General features: G+C 38.6%; 1 protein-coding gene across 5 annotated transcripts in view; it reads left to right on the top strand.

The window, feature by feature from the left end:
* GPM6B (glycoprotein M6B) overlaps positions 1 to 20323 on the top strand; it is a 105606-nt gene extending 85283 nt beyond the window's left edge. For 3 of the 5 annotated variants that reach the window (XM_075264979.1, XM_075264976.1, XM_075264978.1), the window contains 6 exons: positions 9562 to 9748; positions 11777 to 11933; positions 13437 to 13608; positions 15484 to 15557; positions 16274 to 16339; positions 18579 to 20323. In XM_075264979.1, the coding sequence (XP_075121080.1) occupies positions 9562 to 9748; positions 11777 to 11933; positions 13437 to 13608; positions 15484 to 15557; positions 16274 to 16339; positions 18579 to 18728 (806 nt within the window). In that variant the 3' untranslated portion in view covers positions 18729 to 20323. Of the gene's footprint in view, positions 1 to 9561; positions 9749 to 11776; positions 11934 to 13436; positions 13609 to 15483; positions 15558 to 16273; positions 16340 to 17187; positions 18284 to 18578 lie in introns of those variants that run through there. The other 2 variants (XM_075264977.1, XM_075264980.1) reach the window with 1 other exon arrangement.
* Positions 20324 to 21279: the final 956 nt, after the last annotated feature.

The raw sequence follows: 21279 nt of genomic DNA, 5'->3' as shown, positions 1-21279 counted from the left end.
GAAAAAATATGTAAAATATAAACCCCATTTAAATATATATAGAAGTAGCAAAGTTAACCATGACTTTTCGTTTTTCAGTTTTTGTTGCCTTCTGTGATAAGGTAGCATGCAGCTTGCAGCACCCAGAGATTCAGGTTAACCCTGCGACATCTGACAAATTGTGGAATGGGGTGATGTAAGGGTCAGGTAGATACTTGCTTTAATACTTCTACCATTTTGACAATAATTTTCAATTTTAATGCTAAAATTTCCATTAACTAAATGTTCTATGTAATAAAGATCTAGGAAGTGGTCTCTTTTATTGGACTTCAGGTTTCTTAAACTAGTTTGGGGTCTTCATATCACCGCATAGGTGGAGGGTATGCCTCATTCATGAGGAGGTGCTCATAAAGCAGACGTATCCTCCATCAGGTCTGGAGCCTGCACTGAAATGAAGCTGGCGTATATTCCATCGATTATTTCATGCCAGTAAACTGGCATAAATGATCATAAATATGGCAAGACCGGTGGCCCTGCCCACGACACAACTGTTGCAACACACCCTTCCAGGAAAGCGATAGAGGTGGCACAAAACCGATAAAGTCACAAATTTTTGAGCAAAAAACACAATTTTGCAATTTTCATGACCCTTAGTGGCGCTTCATATGGAATGCTGCTAGTACAATGGCTTTTGGAAGGTATTTTGGGTTAAAGCAACCTCCTATTATTTTTACACTTACCATTGTGTTTTTGTCAGAGCTCTCTAACATTTTGCACATTTCTGTAACAGACTATCACATGAAATTTTAGTTCTCTCCACAAAATAGCAGGGTTTAGATGGAAATAAGGTCTCAATAGGAAAACAAGCATGGCTTAAAATACAATAGTGAGGATCAGAATGTTATCATAATTCTGGCAGAAAGTAAGCCAAGTAATAGGTAGTATAGAGATGCCCCAGATTATCATCCAGTATCAGTCACTGTGATAAATCTGGTGCCTTTAGGCTGTCTAGTCTGTTTGCACTGTCTATAGGTTACAGGATTAGTACTGTATGTACAGGTTCCTGGGGATTGCTCGCCTACTTTTCTACACTGCTGTTATTACAACCCTGAACAGTGTATGTTTGCATTGCCTTATGACAGCTTTTTTTGTTGTTGTCTGAATTTTTTTATTTTCCAAATGAAATCTAGAAAGAGAGAAAATTATAGAGAGTGCTGTGGTTTGACCACTGACCTAGCTTGAAGAGAGTTGGCCTTGTGCCCGGTAAAGCAATTAAATCCTATACCTCTGCCAAAACTCATAGGGTAGTTACTGAAACAGGATTACGATACAGAGCCTCTGATATGGTTCCTAAGGGCCGAGAAAGTACATGTGCTCGACTCTGACAAATGATGCTTGTTGTCCACCTCCTCAGTGAGGTCGCTTCATAAGCTGGTCCTCCATTCATCTTTGCCCGGTAGGGCTAACTGGACAGACCACGTCACCCCCTCTCGCCCCATTGTCGATGTACACACATTGATTGGCTAAGAAGATGCTGTCGGGGATATATATATATATATATATATATATATATATATATAATGTAGATTTCTCCGATTCCCTTAATAATGTGGCCCCTTGTTTTAGCCAGCCCTCCTTCTGTGAATGTGTTACATTTGCAGCCAGGATCACAGGCAGCACTGAGCAAGTCGCTGGGCCGTTATTAACTTGTTTCCATGGCGACGGCTGCTCACAAGCCTGAGGACAAAAATGTTTTTATTCTGCTGTGGCGAACAAAAGGGTTCTGGTGATGCTTTGGACAAAATGGTCTTTGAAAGCGAGAGACATTGATGTGTTTGTACTATGTACTTTATATTCAGGGTTATTTTCGACCTCTGCACCTCACAATTTTTATTTTTTTTTACTTTCTTTTTCCCTCTCATTTTGAAATTCTTACCCCGATCATGCAAGTCGGTCACTTTTTTTTTTCTCAAACTTTTTTTGAGGCCGTGTACATGTGAATTATATCACACCAAGGTTATAAATACACAAATGTGCAGACGTTACAAAAACTGCAATACAAGGGAATACAAATTGCCTATTTTTCTGGGACACTGGCCTTGGCATGAACCCTGAGGTCTATGTAAGCAGTGGGTGCCTCCTACTGTGCTACATTTAGTGTTACAATCAAATTATTTTAAAAAAAATCATTTTTTTTGGTTCTAAATAGATCTCAACCCATACTTGCTATTGCTTCATCACTGCCGGTATTATTTACAGTATTTACTACATGGAGCCTAAGCCTGTATTCACACGACTGTAAAAATCGTGTGCGTGACAGAGGATTTTTAACATCACATCACATGGCTGTTTTAACTTCACTGTATGTGAATGGGAGCTATTTACATGACCAATATTATTACAGGCTGTTTTCACTGATCATCAAAATATAGGTCATATGCCATTTTTACCCGTTTTCTCGGATCCCTGCATATATATAATAAAAATAAATGTTATTTATATAGCGCCAACATATTCCGCAGCGCTGTACAATTTGTAGGGTTCAAGTACAGACAGAAAGATACATTACAAAGAAAGTCATTTCACACAATGGGACTGAGGGCCCTGCTCGCAAGAGCTTACAATCTATGAGGTACAATGAAATGAGGGATCTGTCAAACCAAGCGTCCTATGGATGCAAAAAGGCCATGAAACGTGTAGCTTTGCAGTTGAATGGTGTAGATTATATACACCATATCTGCAAAGGGAGTACCATAAATGTTATTTATGTAATGTTCGTGCTATTTGGCTAAGCTATTAAACACTCTAGAAAAATCCTCCTTGATCAGACCTCCCATATTCTCTCCTACTGGCAGTATAAGATTATATGTTAACAAAATAATATGAGATTACTGTTAACAGTAATGTTATAGTTATGTAATATTCTTCGTCTCATCTATGTGCTGCCCAATTTTCCTTAAATGAACTTGTCGTCCAGGCTTCAGGTTGCGATCCAAAACTTGTTGAATACAGTGGCGCCATTGTTGGTGGCGTTGGCATTTGCGCTTGAGTGGCATTGTCTTGTGATGTTTATTTATTTATTATGGCTGTAACTAGGTCATTATTATTTTCCCCGGAGTGGAACAAACAGGGGTATTAAGCATCACCAGGCTGACAAACCACTGTACGGGAAAGAGGAGTGGTACACTTAAGAGGGGTTGGGAAGGGGTTAGCAGATGGTGCTAGTCACCAGGGACAGCTGTTGTGTCCTGGCTTTTATTATTCCATCCTGTCACACCAGATCTTTTTAGCAAGGAAATGCAAGATTACATATCCCAAAGGGAGGCTCTCTGAAAGATGTCTTTTTGATTTTCTGCCATTTTACTACGAGACACATTTTGAGCGTTTAGCCTTATGTATACATTCAACATGGTGAATGATACTTTTGGCTGATGAGAGGCCTAGTATAATGTGTTTGGGGGCTTATGTGACACAGACTGTAGCGTTCATTCTTTATAGTGTCAATCCAAGAAGAAAAGTATGGGATTGTTCTGAATTTCAGAAACTTTAAAAATATTTCATTATGATGAGTAATGCCTTTGCCGTAAAACACTTGGTTTTAGTTGAGGCCTCTCTATCTCTGTTATCTGTCTAGAATTTGGGGCATATTATATCCAGTATGCGGAATAGGGCCTACGTACAGTAGTAAAGCTAAAATGTGTATGTGTGTAATATAATATGTATATGTGTGTGTGTGTGTGTATATATATATATGTGTGTGTATATATATATATATATATATATATATATATATATATATATATATAACATTTTGTATTTGTGACTGAGATGATTATCATCATTAATAATAATAATGATAATTAATAATAAAATATGCTGACAAAGGCAATCCCTATAATATCAAGTCATAGTATCTAAAGTTACTGCTAAGTAAAAGCCGATGACAATCTGGTGAATCAAGTAAAATCGATTGGTAAGTGGATTAAGCAGAGAAAGGATAGATGAATGATAGTCAGGACTCAAGATATGTCTACAAATAGAAAATGTGTTAATATTCAAACCATTAACTGCTCAATGTCGACAGTCTTCATGACTTGCTTCCCTTAGTCTTGTATATATGTCTATAGTGATACTGAATGCCAAGGCTGTTAATAGTGTGGTTATGAATCTATGTAGTTCATGGTTTACAAGAAAGTTGTGTACACTTTTAGGTCTACTATTAACGTGTTTTAACTTTCTTCTTGCATCCTTTGTACGCTCACATTAGCAGAGTCCTCCCTCCATTTACCTCATTGTTGAGTTTGCACATTGTTGGTCTTCTGGATTGCAGAATATGTTGCCACTAAGTGAAGGTTGTAGTTATTATTGTGTGGTTTCCATACTACTTCATACAATTAGGTCAGACGTTTCCAACCATGAATTAGTAACATTGTGTGCACGGGCAGAGAACGATGTCTATTGTCCTGTATTATCCACTGTGGAGACACTGCATTATTTTATGTAGTGGTAATGAATGGTACAGTGACCCACTTACAGAATATGAAATATTAGTCGGATGGAATTTCCCTCTACAAATAAAGAAAACCCTATTCTGCATTTCCATGAAGTCTGTAAAATAAATTGCATGGTTTTGCTGAATTATTCAAGACCTCAGACCTGAAAACAGATTTTAGACTGTTTTCTAGACACCAGATGGCTGTATTAAAAGCAAGGGTATCAACAAATGGCAAAATATGTAATCTGGGGCTTTTGAAGACTAGAGAGCAGTATAAGCCATGTTGCTGTGAAGCATGTGTATTTGTGGCTTCTGAATATTCAGGCTTTGTCCAGTGGCCCAATCTGTATAAGGAAGCGTCCGCAACCTGTTTTGTTCACATTTTTTTTTTTTTTTTTGTAAGTGAACTCTTTGTCCCAATAATACTTAGTATGAGGGTGAAATGAGAGTTTTAAAACTTGCCTTTTTTCTACAAATTTACGTCAATGTATTAAAAGTAAAAAATTTTGCATAGAATTTCTTTTTGATGGCCGAATAGTGTAGTAGACATTTGCTTTTCTATGATCACATTTGGCCTACTAAAGGCTATGGATATGATAAGGAAGGAATACCTTTTTTCATATGGAGACGCATAAGCATGGTGTAGAGAGAGAACATGATGGGAACAGGCAGTTAGAGCAACTACCTGCATGCCGTAGCCCTATATGACTAACCGTAAATACAGACATACTCAGTATGGACGTCTTCATTAAGAGCTAAGAAACTGCTTTTTAACAGTTACTACTCTACTTACTAAAGTACTACCCCTGTTTTCCTGAAAATAAGACCGTGTCTTATATTAAATTCTCTTACAAAATATATGACCTATGTTATTTTCGGGGGATGTCTTATGCAGTGACTGGAGCAGGGGACAATCGGCAGTCATGCCGGCGCTTCCTTAGCGGAGCGTCGTCATGACTGCCGGTTGTAGGTGGTCCAGGAGGTGAAGGAGGGAGGATGTCTTATTTTCGGGGGAAACAGGATACTTCGGACATGGAAATAGTGTTAGTATGACCTCCATTAGTATGTGATCTGTCAGAGTGTGACACCCAGACACCACACAGGTCGTTTGTTCTCCACCTCCAGTCTGCTAGTGGACGGGCGGTGAATGCAGCTTTGCGACTATTAAAGTAATAGGAGCAGACGTGTAGTTCTCTGGAACCACTGCTATGTAGTGAATAGGGCTGCTGTGCTGCTTCTATTACTTGAATAGTAGTGGGACTGCATAGACCCCATGTTCACTAGTAGATTCCTGGACCTAGAGACAACCCTCTAAAGATCAATTCAATATGGGGCCCGAAAACCCCTTTAAGTATTAGTAGATGATGCCGATTTCATATGTGACAGGAATATGGTTAGGGTTAATAGAACAGGTATTCAAAAAGCCATGTCTAAGTAGTTAAGTAGTCTATTTATTACATATATACATGATAGAAGCAATCTTCTATCAGAGCTTCCTATCTATTCAGTTATCTGCAAAGTTTTGATATCCAGGGACACAGACCCTGTCTCTTTTATGCTGGTTGATGAGAATCTCTCCGCTGGGTATTGTCTTCAAAATGCCTATTTAAATGCTGCTTCAATCTGGCCTTGAAATTAACAAAAATTTAAGTTACTTGGGCAAATTTATTAAAATTTGAACTTGTTCCAACGGGGTAGGAATATGTGAACACTGAGGTTAGTCAGTGCCCTAAGAAAAGGACACAGGACGTCACTTGTGGTATCCCTGGTCCTCTCCTAAGGTTGCCTCAAGGGTCACGTGTGGAGGGGACTTCCACCAAAACAAACCCCAGGGCTGTCAGGTCCCGTGGCAGGGTACTCTAGAGTGCCAGTAACAGGGGAGTATGGGTTTGGTTTTTGTTTTATTTTTGTTTTTTGCAATCAACCTGTGTTCACTCATAAATAATATTTATGGATAAAAAAGTTCCTATAGTACCATATGGAAGATATTCCCTTGTAACAAGCTGAGCTGACCCACATCTGTCTCTGGATTGTCCAATAGCTTAGCTGCTCGCTTTGTCTCTGTGTCATCTCGCTAACTTTCCAGTCATACCAGTTAAATCCCCTATTGTGTGCTGGTAATCTATGGATTATATTAGTCCTAAATGCAGCTCAGTCATTTATAGTATACCATGCTTAGAGTCAGACTTTTTTTTTTTTTTTTTTTTTTTTTTTTACTGGATTTATTGAGGATGTATTCATGTGCTATTTTCTGTGCACCTCCAAGTAGATTGTCTCTAATAAGTGACATGGTTGTGTAGGTAGTGCTCATTGCATTATTACACATGGTATACATATATTACATATACATTTTTGAAAAGCCTCATAGACAAAAAGTTGAAAACAAAGTGACCTCAGGCTGGAACAGTCAGTGGCAACTTGGGATGGGCACAAGGGAAACTAAGCTTTGCCCTGTGCCCATCCAATCCATGTTGTTTGTACAATACAGGACAGGTTCTCTATAGTGAGAGGCGCTCTTTGTAACCTCCATCTCCTCAATCTGGGCTAGCAATAAGGATCCTGAAGAATGGACTTTCTTCTCTTAGGGATCGAAAACCCTATTAACCCCTTGAACCAACTTCTTGTTGACAATTTCATATATTTTGCCTCTATACCGGAGAACCTACTTTTATATTGGTATTGTTGGTGGAAAACTTTCCACCTTGCTAATATGGTAGTAGCTTCCAACATACAGTAGAGCCCTTGAGTAATATATGCAGTGTATTTGACTTCACTGAAATGTTAAGAAATAGTTTAGACAGTGGTAAAGTCTCCTTAGAACACACGAGAATGAACTCTGTGACAAATGAAGGGGACATCTCCGCTACCATTGGCTGTGGAATGCTTCCCATGGTAAAATATTTGCTTTAGCTAACTGATATTTACATGACCCGTCTTATCCATGCAGCGGCAGACACTGTTCAGCTGTTGGATCACCCATGTTATTATGGCTATATAGAATGTTTCATTGTAGGGGGACATGTATTTGGGAATGTGACCCGCTCCGGCTACTCTGTCCAGCACATTGTATCCTTACAGTAGCCGTTGCCATTGGAGCTTTTTAATAATTTTCCAGAGACTAGTGATTTATTTTGTTATGCACCAGTTTATGATGTTTCTAAATCTTGTTAATCCTTTGGTTTACTTGTTTGCAGTTTATTAGTTCTAAAAGAGCAAAATCTCCCCTCTCTCCTATTTTTCATTGTGAATATTCCAGAAATGTATAAAACATTGTGCGTTAGTCATAGTTAACTGTTTATTCAATGTGAAAGGCCTTACATTATTCATTCCTAAATCCATAGAATATAGGATGATTTTATTCCTACAGAAAGTATATATTGAGTCACCAACAGGATGGATGACATTATATCATGGGCAGTAAGTGAACAACAAGGTCAGGAGAGCCTGTGTATGTACAGTAGTCAATATTTCCAGCTTAATGGGTATTCTAGATGGGTCCCTATTGATCCAATTTTGCGGCCTCAGGCCTAGAGAAGAGGTCTGTTGTTCTGTCTTATCGGTATGAAACAGGCAATATGGCCAAAATAAATTGGTAATATGAATTAATATTGGATTCAAACTTTTTATGCATTTTACTCTCCACATGCTAAGCACATCATACTGCTAGTGGCCACATAGCCTTAGTATAGTCATCTGTCACCACCATGTTATAGAGCACCTTAGGGCGGGTTCACATCTGCACCCTGGTCTCTGCTTTCAGGTTTCCATCTTCTGCCTGAGAAACTGGGCAGGAGACTGAAACCGGCAGTCACTTTTCAAAGCCATTCATTTGAATGGGTTTGCAAAATGTCCGCGCGTGAGCGTCTTCTGGTCTCCGCGGCAAAACTGTTTTTTTTTTTTTTTTTTAACTGAACACAAAGTCAGACAAGCAGGACTTTGTGTCCGATTAATAAAAAGGTTTCACTGCGTAGAGCACAAATCGCTCACAGGCGGACACTCTCTGCCGGGTTTCCATCTTCTGTAGGCAGGAGACGGAAACCCACAAAGCGGTGACCGGGCACAGGTGTGAACCCGCCCTTACAGTGATACAAAACAAAGGTGTATTGTTTGCCACGCTTTAGATTAGGAGAAAAAACAACTTTGAAGTCTAATGCAAATTTAGGAGTTGGTGCACTGGGAGAAGGTGTTCAGCTCACTGGAGCACTGCTCTTGCCACTCAGACCCCCATTGATCCTCCCACTGTTATGACATGACCTGTCCTATTTGAGCAGGGAAAGCAGTGCTCCTGAGGCCGGAGCCCCGCCCCTAGTGCACCAGCTGCCTCATTAGCAATCTCAAAATTGTCTTTCTGCAAATTTACATGCATGTAAAACCTAGGTATGGAGTTTATCATTGAAATGTACTCTGTATCACGATGGTGGCAGTCGAATGTTCTTGGCGGAGATGGTAGCCTAGCAATCACCCCATCGGAGAACCTTTATTAGAAGTTGTCCCATTTTCCTTTTTACCGTACTGTTGTATTTGAATCCAGAGCTTCTTTGAGATAGATGGATGTATTGTTCTTACAAATCTGTTTGAGACTGTCAGATTTACAGTGTGAATATCCCTGAAGAATACCAAGTCCTAGAAGTTCATCTCATTTGCCGCCAGGCAGAATATTAATGTCAGGCTGCACACTGTGTTCTGCCACCTTGTGTTGCTTTGTCTGCCACCACCTCTTCTACAATGAATTATTTTGTGCTTATTAAGCCATGCGTACATCGCGCCTGCTAGTTTGCGAGATTTATGTGGTGGGAAATGAACGTGCTCTCAGCTGCTTTCCACAAGCACAAAAAGGCAATTTAAACATGTGGATGACCTGACTGGGAATGGATCTGCCCCATGTACACAGTGCTATCTTGTTGGAGTTTCTCAAGGGTTTTTTTTTTTTATGTGTTTCCTATATTGCATCCTTTGTTCATATGACCTAGTTTCTTAACAGGGGGAGACTACTTGCAGCTGCAGCATAGCTTGCAACAATAGCTGCTGTATGCACTTGTGTGAAGTAGTCAAAAGCCTTACTGACTCTTGTCTTTCTCTATGTACAGGTTGCTTTGAATGCTGCATTAAGTGCTTGGGAGGAGTTCCATATGCTTCACTGGTGGCGACTATTCTGTGCTTTTCTGGAGTGGCCCTCTTCTGCGGCTGTGGTCATGTGGCCCTCACTGGCACAGTATCCATCCTTGAACAGCACTTTTCTTCGAATCCCAGTGACCATGCTCTTCTTTCTGAAGTGTAAGTATATATACCAAAAGGCCAACCATCCTTACACCACAGACCACAAAATCATAGAAAGTCAATGATTTAAAGCAGAGTACTGTGACAAGAAATGTTCACTTCCCAAAACAGTAAATGTATTCCTCCCTGTAAAGGTATAGTCACACATGGAAGACTTGTTGTAGACATTTCAGTAGGTCATAGACTTCAGTGAGTCAGTGCTATAGTCTATAAGGCTGCTGTTATAAACTGTACGTTGAGTGTTCAGCATGGCTCCCGGTATGTCAACAACAGTGGGAGCTGCGCTATCCCGAAGCAGTAGTGTCTCAGCTGCAGGGGTCTCAGCTGTCAGACCCTAAGGATAAACTATCAATATTAGAAACAGAATAACCCCTTTAAAATGACACTTCCCACAAGCCCAAAGTCCAGTTGTTAGCCTCACATGGACAGTCTGACAGCACATGCCATAGCAGCACCAATCTTATAAAATAGCAGCATAGACTTTGCATGCTGGACTGGACAGAAGAGAATTACAGAAGGATGTAACTAGGGGTGGCCAAGCACTAACATGGAGGTTTCATGGACCATTTACCAGCATTACTAAGGCACTATTTCTATTTGCTAATTTAATTTTTTTTTGTTACAATTTGGGTAAGATGAGGATAGATTAAGATTCAGATAAAAGCCCTCTAATGTCAAGTAAAGCATTCCATTATAAAAAGCTTAGTACACCTAAAAGAAGACTTTTAAGTTCCAACACTTTCTATGACCTGGTAGACTGTGATATATCCAACAAAATCTTCCATTTTCTTTTCTGGCACATGGTAATAATGGAATGCTACGTAGGAAGTCCTCATAACCTAGGAGGCCTAGTATGATTGTAGTAAAGGGAATGATGAGGATTGACACTTCTATTATTGAACCCCTTTATTTTTGCAGTTATATGGTAGGTCCACATAACAGATCTGTTTAATATAAAACCGTAGCAGTGGGGCTAGCTATACACAACTGTACAATTGCCGTACCTGTAAGATCTCAGTCCTGCTGCATGGGGAGTGTCACAGTAGACAAGTTTATTAATCCCTATTTGATTTACACCAGGCCTTGCAGTGTGTAAGTTATCAAACATTCTTACTGTCCATGGACTCCCATAGTTAGAGCAATGGACACGTATGTTTATGGGGATTTTCCTCCACTGAGGCTGAAAAACTTTGAAGGTGTTTTTAGACGATTGTCTACTGGACACAGTGTAATGTTCCTCTCTTAGCTGCGGTTAGCCATTGACCTTTGCCACTTTATTGACCAAACCATTTAACTGTGGCTTTTATATTTTTCCCTTGTGTGTGAGGGCTTGTTCTGTTGTAGTACTGTTTAGTGGTACTATTTTGGGATAGATATACATCATTGATTATTTTTATTAACTTCTGTGAAGGAATAAAGAAAAGAACAGCCATCGCCTTTTTTTTTTTTTTTTTTTTTTTTTAATGCTATAAATTCTGCGACATTTACCATCTTCTGTGGGTCAATATGATTAAATTGATACCAAATTTGTATAGTTCAAGTTTTACAACTTTTTGCAAAGTAAAAACCCTTTTTATCCTGCGATCTTTTGATCACATACGTTAAACACTGGGATCGGCGGTTAGGAGCAGTGCTCGGCTACGAGTAACACAACTGGGCTTCTACTTCTAACAATACAGGAGACTACGTGTTTACTATTCTGCTACAATTCACATAGCCAATTGAAGTGGAATAAGGAAGAAGAAAGTCTAGATGTCTGTTAGTTATGGGATTATATTGCTTATCACGGCTACTGCAGCAAATGTAAAATAGTTGCATACTTTGTGTTAGTGCTATCACAAATGTATTAAGATCACAATGCACTTGTAATGCTTCTCAATGGATTGTGAGATCACTCCCTGCACGCACCAGCAATCTATTGCACACAAAAATACCATGTGGCTCCCACCTGTAAAAGTGATTGTAAATGGATTTTAGCTACCTTATGTGACACTCAATGAAATGAGGCGATGTATTGTATTCCAGAATCCAGTTAATGCAGTACGTGATCTATGGAATTGCTTCCTTCTTCTTCTTGTATGGAATCATTCTGCTGGCAGAGGGTTTCTACACTACCAGCGCAGTGAAGGAAATGCACAGTGAATTTAAAACCACGGCTTGTGGACGATGCATCAGTGGAATGGTGAGAATATGCACGAATAGGACAACATTGCTTCATTCAGCCTTCAGTATATAGTTCATACAGTGTATAGTGTTTCATAAGAAAAATCTAGTAAAAATCCATGGAGTTAGTCCAAAGGGATGCTAACCCAATGTTATAATATCTGTCTATGCTAGTGGAAGCATACAATGATGGTCATTCAATCATCCTGTTTTTCCTGTATGTTTTTTGTGTCAATAACTACCGTAGTAGGATATGGGCATTAAAGAGGTATCCAGTTTCTAAGAGAGATTGCCTATCCTCAGGATAGGCCATCAATATTCGATCTACAGGGGTCCAACACTGGGAACAATAGCAGATCACTGATACTGAGGTTGCCGCATGGAAGTCTGTGGGGCAGCACTGAAGTACTTACACTCGTTTCAACAGTTTGTACGGCAAGAGAGCAGCGTGGCTGTTTCCTGCTGCCTTGGTACCGGCGTTCTGTGTGGGTCTCAGGTGTCGAACCCCTGCATATCTAATCCTGAGGATAGGTCATCAATTGTACAAACTGGATACCCCCTTTAAGTGTACCCATAGCTTGCACAGGTTAAATATGTGTTCAGGATACAGTATTTATACCCTGCTTCAGGTGACTAATACAGTCACTGAATCTCCCTATTTTTTTGTATACCATCTAGGCAACAAAAAATAGACTGATTTTTGTTTGTTTTTTAGCATTATTTAGGCTCTGTTAACATGCACTGTGATCCTTTCTTATAATTTTGTACCACGTTTGAAAGCGAGAATAGTGTAGCATGCTGCACTTAATTTGCCATGAAAATTCCAGAACTATGGATTAAATCCTTACTGGTCTAAAAATATTAACCATTATTTACACAACCTGTCCCTTATTAGAATTTTCCAATATCTTCCCACACATGATCTCATGTCTCCACAGAATCTTTCTTCGCTCTCATCTTGTCTGCTCCACCACAATCGCCAAGATTTCTGCTGTGCATCCCTCATAATCTGGAACTCACTACCCCAACAAAACCTTTTAGCTTCATGCACATATGGGAATATGAGCCTGTCTGTACATCCCGATCAGACCCGACTCCGAGCATCCTAGTGATCTACGATACTAGGAGTCCTTGCTTCCATGCGGCTCTAATATACTATTCTATATACTGTGCAGAGGAGCCATGGGGGAGCAAGGATTCCTAGAATCAGAAATCACCATGTTATACACTTTTTTCCATACATACAGATGTAAAAAATGACACTATAAAATGATTAAAATAAGTGAAAGGACTCCATCTGCCACAGTATGCATCTCTTACAACCAATAGGTCATATCATTGTGTTATGTCACCAGTGACCTTTGTCTTAGGTGTGCCATGCAAAAACACAATGGTAGCATTAATATTTAGCTTTATATGTCAGGAATATGTGGATGGATAAGAAACAATAAGAAATGTGTGTTTATGTTTAATAAGATATTAAAGAATACTTATTTTCTCACTGTTTTTCTTTTCTTACCAGTTTGTGTTTCTTACCTACATTTTGGGGGTGGCCTGGCTTGGAGTGTTTGGCTTTTCTGCCGTTCCTGTGTTCATGTTTTACAACATCTGGTCATCTTGTGAAGTTCTCAAAGGACTGCCTGTAAATTATACTACCACAGCGGACCAGATATGTGTGGACATCCGGCAGTACGGTATGCCAGTTTTATTCTATTCCTAGACCTCTCTTGGGGTCTACTAGTTGTAGCAATCCTGTAGTAAAAATGAATATGTTGAGTCTTTTCCTACCTTTCATTATGAATATTGACATTGTTGATTCAGTTGTGGGAAAGGCACCATTTTCCACTTCATTATTCATACAGGTACACTATATGGACAAAGGTATTCATTGAATTCAGTGACTTCATTCAGTCCCATTGCCACAGATGTATAACACAAAGCACCTAGCCATGGGGGCTTTGCACAATCTTGCATCTTACATGACCTTGCCGTAGATTTCATGGCCCCCCTACTGTTTTAGGATTATTCATCTGGGTCTAATCAGCAGCAGGAAGCCATGATGGAATGACAGAGCCCTGCATCCACATCCAGTCACAGCTGGTCCTCAGACCTTCGCTGTGTGACGATAGTCTTATAGGATGCTAAAGTTACAACAAATCAGTAACTGCAGAGTACTAAGCCTGGTCTGTCATTAACATCCGCGCAAAAACTGTGACAGGAGCTTCATGACTTGGCTTTCCAGGGCCAATGAGCAGCATGCACCTGACTGACCGTATTGTGTTATCTCTGAGGTTTTGGAGGAGGAGAAGGGATAATAATGTAGGGCTGAATTTTAAGGGTTGACCTTAGTATACCAAAACCTAAAAGGGTTGTGAAGGACTGCAAAAACATGGCTGCTTTCTTCTCAGGAACTGACATCATGTCCATTGGTTACATGGCTATGCTGAGGCTTAGTCTTGTTCATTTTAATGGGATGGAGATGTGGCATTTCCATGTGATGAACAGATGTCAGGTCACTTCCTGAGAAAAAGAGAACAGACATGGTTTCAATTACTGCACATACTCTTAAGAATTTCCCTTTATTGGAACTGGGACCTAGACATTTTATACAATTTTTTGCTTCTAACTTTGTGGGAACAGTTTAGAGAAGGCCCGATTCTGTTCCAGTATGACACTGCCCCAATACAAAAAGCAAGTTCCACAAAGGCATGAGTAATGACTGGCCCTGACCTTAACACCTTGGGATAAAATAGCATGGAAAATGTTAGGCTCTCTCATCCAGTATCAGTGTCTGACCTCACAAATACTCTAATGGGTGAACAGGCACGTATTCCTCTACACACACTCCAAAGAAGGCCCTTCCATAAGAGTGGAAGCCATTTCAACTGCAAACTTCATATTAATGCCTATTGATTTAGAATGTGATGTCCTAAAAGCTCCTGAAGCTGTCCCAAAATGGTGTAGATAAAGCATGCAGAGGAATGAAGTATATTGTGTATTGGAGGTATTTCAGTGTCATTTTCCCTGAATTATGAGGAGGTGTTAAAGCAACACAGTTGGATATCTGTGAAATCTAGAGGGAACTGACAAAAGAAAGGAGCAAAAAAACATAAGGACACTCAAAAATAAAATTATAAAACTGAAATAATTGATAATCTAATATTAGTGTTGCTAATGTTGATTCTATGTTTGCTTCAGTTCAGATTGTTTCACACTGCAGTTTTCCTGTTGGTTGTAGGATCAGAAAAACTAACTGTAAGGCTTTGTTCATATTGAAATTGTTTGGTCTATTGTTCCATTCTAGGATCAGGATCACAAAAACCGGCTGAAAAATTGATAGAATGACAAATGTACATGCTTCATCATTGACGAATGTTTAAAAAAAAAACAAAAAAAAAAAACAAGCAGTAATGATGCGTGTTGTATTTGTATCAGTCATTCTGTCACTTTTACAGTCGGTGGTTCTGATCCTCTGACCAGACCAGAACCACTGGCAGGGAAACTATAGTGTTAAAAGTAAAGATGATACATGGGTTTTAAGGTGGGCTCACACTATTATTTCTTTACAGGTATAATTCCATGGAATGCCTTGCCTGGAAAAGCTTGCGGGTCAGCATTGGGGAACATCTGCAGTACCAATGAGGTATCTATCCTGAAATCCCTTATTGAAGAGTAAAATAAGATGAAATCTGGTTAAAGAGTAGTTTCACTACGAACACAATATATATATATATATATATATATATATATATATATATAATGTATATAGATAGATAGATCTCCACTAAGATTCTACGAAACACATTTGTGTATAGGAGAGTGCAGAAATATTCAGTCATGTGGGGGCAAGCTTGGGAATGGGGATGATCTATGAGGGTATTAAAGGAATTACCCAGGTTCAGCAAATAAATGTGAAGTTGTTCAAGCAATGAAGAATTATACAATTTTCTAATACACTTTCTGTATCAGTTCATTATGGTTTTCTAGATCTCTTGTTCTCATTTGTTTGCTTACAAAAAAATCAGTCCATGGTCAGGTAACGGACAGATGACCAAGGTGCATGGCTTGTAATATACGACAGCGCTCAGATTACTATGCTGTGCACCTTGTGTGTCCATCACATGACCATGGACTGATTTTTATCCACTGGAAGATGACCATAAATAGCTATCTTCAAGCAATCTTGAAAACCGTGAGGAATTGATATAGAAAGTGTATTGGAAAATTGTTGAACTTTTCATTATACCAACAATAACCTTTGCTGAAACTAAGCAACAAGTTTGAATAAAAGGTATTTTTAATATCTAACGTTTTTTATTTCTCATTCTTAATTTAGTCTCATTTTGTATTTTTTTTTAGTTCTACATGTCCTACCACCTCTTCATTGTGGCCTGTGCTGGGGCAGGTGCTACTGTTATTGCACTGGTGAGTATGAATGACAGATTATTGGTTATGTACATCTAAAAGCCTTCTCTATGCACATTAAAGGTTGACGTTAGACGTGTCCAAGGTATACTCACACGGGTTGTATTCAGTGGAAACTAAGCACCTCATAAAAATGGCTGCCCACAAATGCACAAGCTTATAAATAAAACTCATGTTCGTTCAGCTATATTTTTGTAAGTGGTATTTACAAGCCATGCATTTATGGGTAGAAAATTCAGGTTTTGTACACACTTCATTTCCATAAAATAATGTAGGTATACAGATGTCTGAAGTCTAGCAAAGTCATGGTGTACCCAAGATTAGTCTTCAAAAATCGAGGAAAGAGTTTACCATATATTGGTTGAACGCTCATTGAAGATATAGTTTTTATAGCAACACGGATAAGTATACACTAGATCTAAAACTACATAATAAAAGATAGCCTTTGTGATGCATTAATACGAATGTCTAGTAATGCATCAGTCCTAGAGGTATCTACTTTTCTTGTGCATTTCTTTAAAAAAAAATTAGTTGAAACCTAAAAATTCTAAAAATGTTAATTTCTATAAATCCACACCACCAGTGATACATCCACAATAGTAATCTATAAATAATTATCTAAAATGGTATGAGGACCGAACCAGAAATACTCTTCAGGTCCATGTCAGTCACCTATTTTCCAGTAATTCATCTTGAAGGACACATTGGAGTGGGTCTTTAATTGTGGCTAATCTCACCAACTCTATCAAACTTCCCTGATCTTTATAAAATTGAGTGATTTCCGAGGCTGCTTTCGGCATTCCAGTGCCATATCTTACACTCCTTTTTATTTTGTTCTTTTCCACCAGCTGATCTACATGATGGCAACCACATATAACTATGCCGTTTTGAAGTTTAAGAGTCGGGAGGATTGCTGCACTAAATTCTAATCTGTTTTAGTCACAGCATTAGAAAGACTGCATTGTTGTAGCTTAAACTACCACTGACACTCTGGACTAAACCCAGTCTAGCATTTACAATTTTCTATGATTATTATGTTTTTTTTTTTCTTTTTGTATATAGCAAGTGTCACTCAATAGCACCATAGAGTAATATTAAAAAATATATTGTATGTAAATCACAACCATGAGATCTGGCTAAATTCTGTTACTTCAAGAAAAGCACATCCACTTGGCATCTGTCGAATGATGTCTGTAATGCGTGCCTTCTCTGCTTGTCCAACGTCTCTTACAAGCGGTACATTTATACACTTGACGTTGGATGATCAGGGCAGATGGAGCTTCATTACTGCCACAGCTATGTGTTCAGATTATGTATTTTTTTGTACAAACTATTACTAACTAATAACAGAGCTAATTGGTCCTTAATTGCCCAAAATCAGATGTAGTTGCATTTTTTTTACTTTTTTTTTTTTTTTTTTCTTTTTGCAAAATGCACTTGTACAGTACAAATAAATGTTGGTAACAGATTATTATTTATTAGCCAGATCTCAGACAAAAAGTGAGGCTAATGGGCCCTTGAGCACTAGATTCAAGACCAATGATTTGATATGCAATTAATGGAGGCCTGGCCGGCCGAGCAAGGACGACACGAGGAATTGATGTGTGACAGGAAATAGTGCAGAGGAGGAAGTACTGTGTGACATAAATATCACTGGATACATGGCATGGAAGTTTGAAAGAAGAATATAAGCACTAGCAATAAATTCATTTTTATAACCTATTTTTGTAGTTGAATAAAGTGGCAATAAACACTAATTTGTGGCCTGCATGCTTCTGTGTATACGTTTTTACCTCCACAGGTTGATTGATAGATGAAGAATAATTCAGGCACCTTCCATCCGTCCTATGCTCCTATGTACTGAGGTTTTCCCTCGCTTATGTACATGCCTGTCTGATAAATATCCCTTTTATATACCATCAAAATAAAATAATTTGTATCCTTTTTCTTTGTTTTGAGGGGTTTGTTGCTTTAACCATCTGGCGGACATTTCCTCTAGACTCCTTTTACTCCCGCTTCCTAACGCCCTTAATTGCTTTCCTCACCCTTTATTTCCAACCCTAGTAAACCAATTGCATGCCTAAATATAAAGGTATTAATGTTCACGACAGGGTTACAAAAGCCTATTAACTCTTATTTTTATTAAACTACTACTACTACTACTCTTAGTACTCTAATAACCTGCTTGCTTTGCCTCTTGACACGTTTACTAGCCATCGTGCTCACCCTTCTCTTGCAGATCCACTTCCTCATGGTTCTGGCTTCTAATTGGGCCTACTTAAAGGATGCAAGCAAAATGCAGGCCTACCAAGACATTAAAGCTAAAGAAGAACAAGAACTTCAAGACATCCAGTCACGATCAAAAGAACAGCTCAATTCTTACACATAAAATCTTATCAGTGACTCGGCATGAAAAGCAGTAGCCTTCATGAATAATCGATTAATACAGATGTGTACCATTAAGAGAAATCTGACTGAGCCACCGGACATTACTTTACATGGTTGTAATACCGCAGCGAGTAACAATATTCTTGCATTTCCCCCCATACTTTGTGATCTCAGGCATTTTAAAATGAAGCACTTTATAAGGTATCAGTGTTTTTTCTCCCCCATTTCCTAAATGGAGGGAGCAGATGTAGAAAGGCAGCAGGTACATACTTGGTTTTCATATCAAGTATTTCCATCAATCATCTTTATTTCCATTATCTTCAGGTACATGTTAGATTTCTATAAAGTGTTGCCATTTTGAAATGAGTCAGTGGCCCAAAAACATTTGTGTATATAATGCTGACCCTTTCAAAAACGCTCTTAAACATCTACTGGGCATCAGGGAAACCCGTGTTCAGTTCCGTTTTTTTCCCCCCATTCTTTTCCATTTTATAAATTTAGTGCACCAGTCATCTACATCCCATAGAGACAGCCAGTTTGTGAACTGAACCAAAACTATGGCGAATGTGCCCACCAATTCAAAGGGAACTTGTGGTGTTACTAAAGTATTTGGGTCAAAGACCTCACCCTACCAGATTGTAGGTCTTCTCTTTTCTATAACTTTTTGCCAAAAGAAGGATCAGATTGCCATCTGCTGGGACCCACTCTATTTTTGGCCAAAAACCCCCGAAATCCTAAGAACCTCATGTCTGGTCACGTAAACAATGCCTAACACGTTAGTAAGGTTCCTAATTTTGTGGCGAACTGAGCAAATACCAATACTGTTAATAAAATGGCTGCCTGCATAGTGTATTTAGGTGATGGGTCCAAGTTAACACATCTTAATTAATAGTGTTAGTCTTAGGTAACAATGATCAACAAAATGACAGTGGTGCATTGAATATATAGTATTACATTGTTGCTGTAGGTCATCCCTATTTCTGTAGTTGATTGTGATTTTTGTTTTGACAGTTGCACTTCCAAAATATAAAAAAAGTAATAAAAAAAAAGTGAAAAGCAACAAAATATAAAAAAAAATCCATACAAATGTGAACTGTAGACGGTACAGATATAGATGATAATGTCCAGTCTACTTGGCCTAAAGATATTACTAATTGTTGAAATGTTAACAGACAGTGTTCAGGTATTTTGTTTGGTTACAATCCTGAAAGGACGTTTTTGTTTTTTGACATTTTCAAAATTGAGGCGTATATTGTATTTAGAGAAAATGTTACCATAATAGCCTAGCTTTTTGTTGAAGCCAATGCATGGAAAACTCGTAATTCTTTCTACTGCAATGCAGGTGATTGTTCTAGCCCAGTGTCCTAAAGTATGGATAACAAAGGCAATGTCTTAATTTTTTTTTTTCTATTTTGTGTAGTTGACTGAAGTTTTCTTTTTGAGATCCTGTTTAGTGTAATTATTTTTATGTAAAAAAGCATTTACCTTTTGCTATGTATAAATTTTTGTAACCTAACAGTGAATCAATATTTTCTATCAGTGCCAAGGGCTTCCTGTAGTTATATCCAAGTGTTATAATAAATATTTGTAGATAAATCTCCTGGCTTAGTGATTTCATTTTTATAAGACTGAGTTCACATCGGCGTTGTGATAAGAGCAGTAAAAAAAACCTAAAATAATAATGGTTTATGACAACTATTGACTATGTGATCTGTTTGGTTTCCGACTTCTGTTGGGCTTGCCATCATTTTACCAGACTGAATAAGTTGCTATGCTGGGCAATTTTGTGCAGAGTTTTTGATGGAATCTGACAACTGCACTCGAGGTTCTAACTTTACTTATAAAGTTAACATACATATACTAAATATTTATTGAGAATAATGTAAAATCTTGAGACTATTATAGCAAATTGGATTGACCATTCTTGTAGTGCTTTTTCTATAGTCAAGCATTAAATGGGTTTTCCAGAAGTATGATAGGCAACCAAGGTATGATTTTTGGTGGCCCAATACACAGGCTCTTGCCAGTCAGCGCTGCTTTGTCTGTCTGTGTTAAAGACCGTGCCTAGTACTGCATTTCAATTTCATTCACTTGTAAATCATAACGGGGGGGGGGGGGGAAACAATGCTCACTGAAATGACGCAGCTGATTATTCTGCCAATTGGCAGGGGTCTGTGGCATTGCCAACTCTTCATTTTGCTGTTTAGCGGGAGACTAAGATTTCAGCTGTGCTGGAACTTTTCCAGATCACTGGTTGGGACGACATCTAGATTGCCAATGCTTAGGATAGGTTAACAATATACAATGATTAGGTCTAGCAAATTTTTTTTCCCCCATTCTTTATCCAGACAAAACAGCACAAAGTGTGCCTTTAGGAAGCATGGTGGCCTTGCAGTGCTCTAGTGTCCTAGGCACCGGTAATTTAGTGTGTGTGAACTACTTGCAACAGTGGATAGTCCATTAATAAGTAACTCCTTCCTGATATCTTGTGTAATAGTATCAAATAGTACAGCACCATGGAATTAATGGCGCTCTAAAAATAAATATAATAT

Source organism: Leptodactylus fuscus, chromosome 2 (assembly GCF_031893055.1).
Source record: "Leptodactylus fuscus isolate aLepFus1 chromosome 2, aLepFus1.hap2, whole genome shotgun sequence".
Lineage (NCBI taxonomy): Eukaryota > Metazoa > Chordata > Amphibia > Anura > Leptodactylidae > Leptodactylus > Leptodactylus fuscus.
Note: the sequence above shows the minus strand (reverse complement) of the source record. Positions and strands in the feature narration are given on the sequence as shown.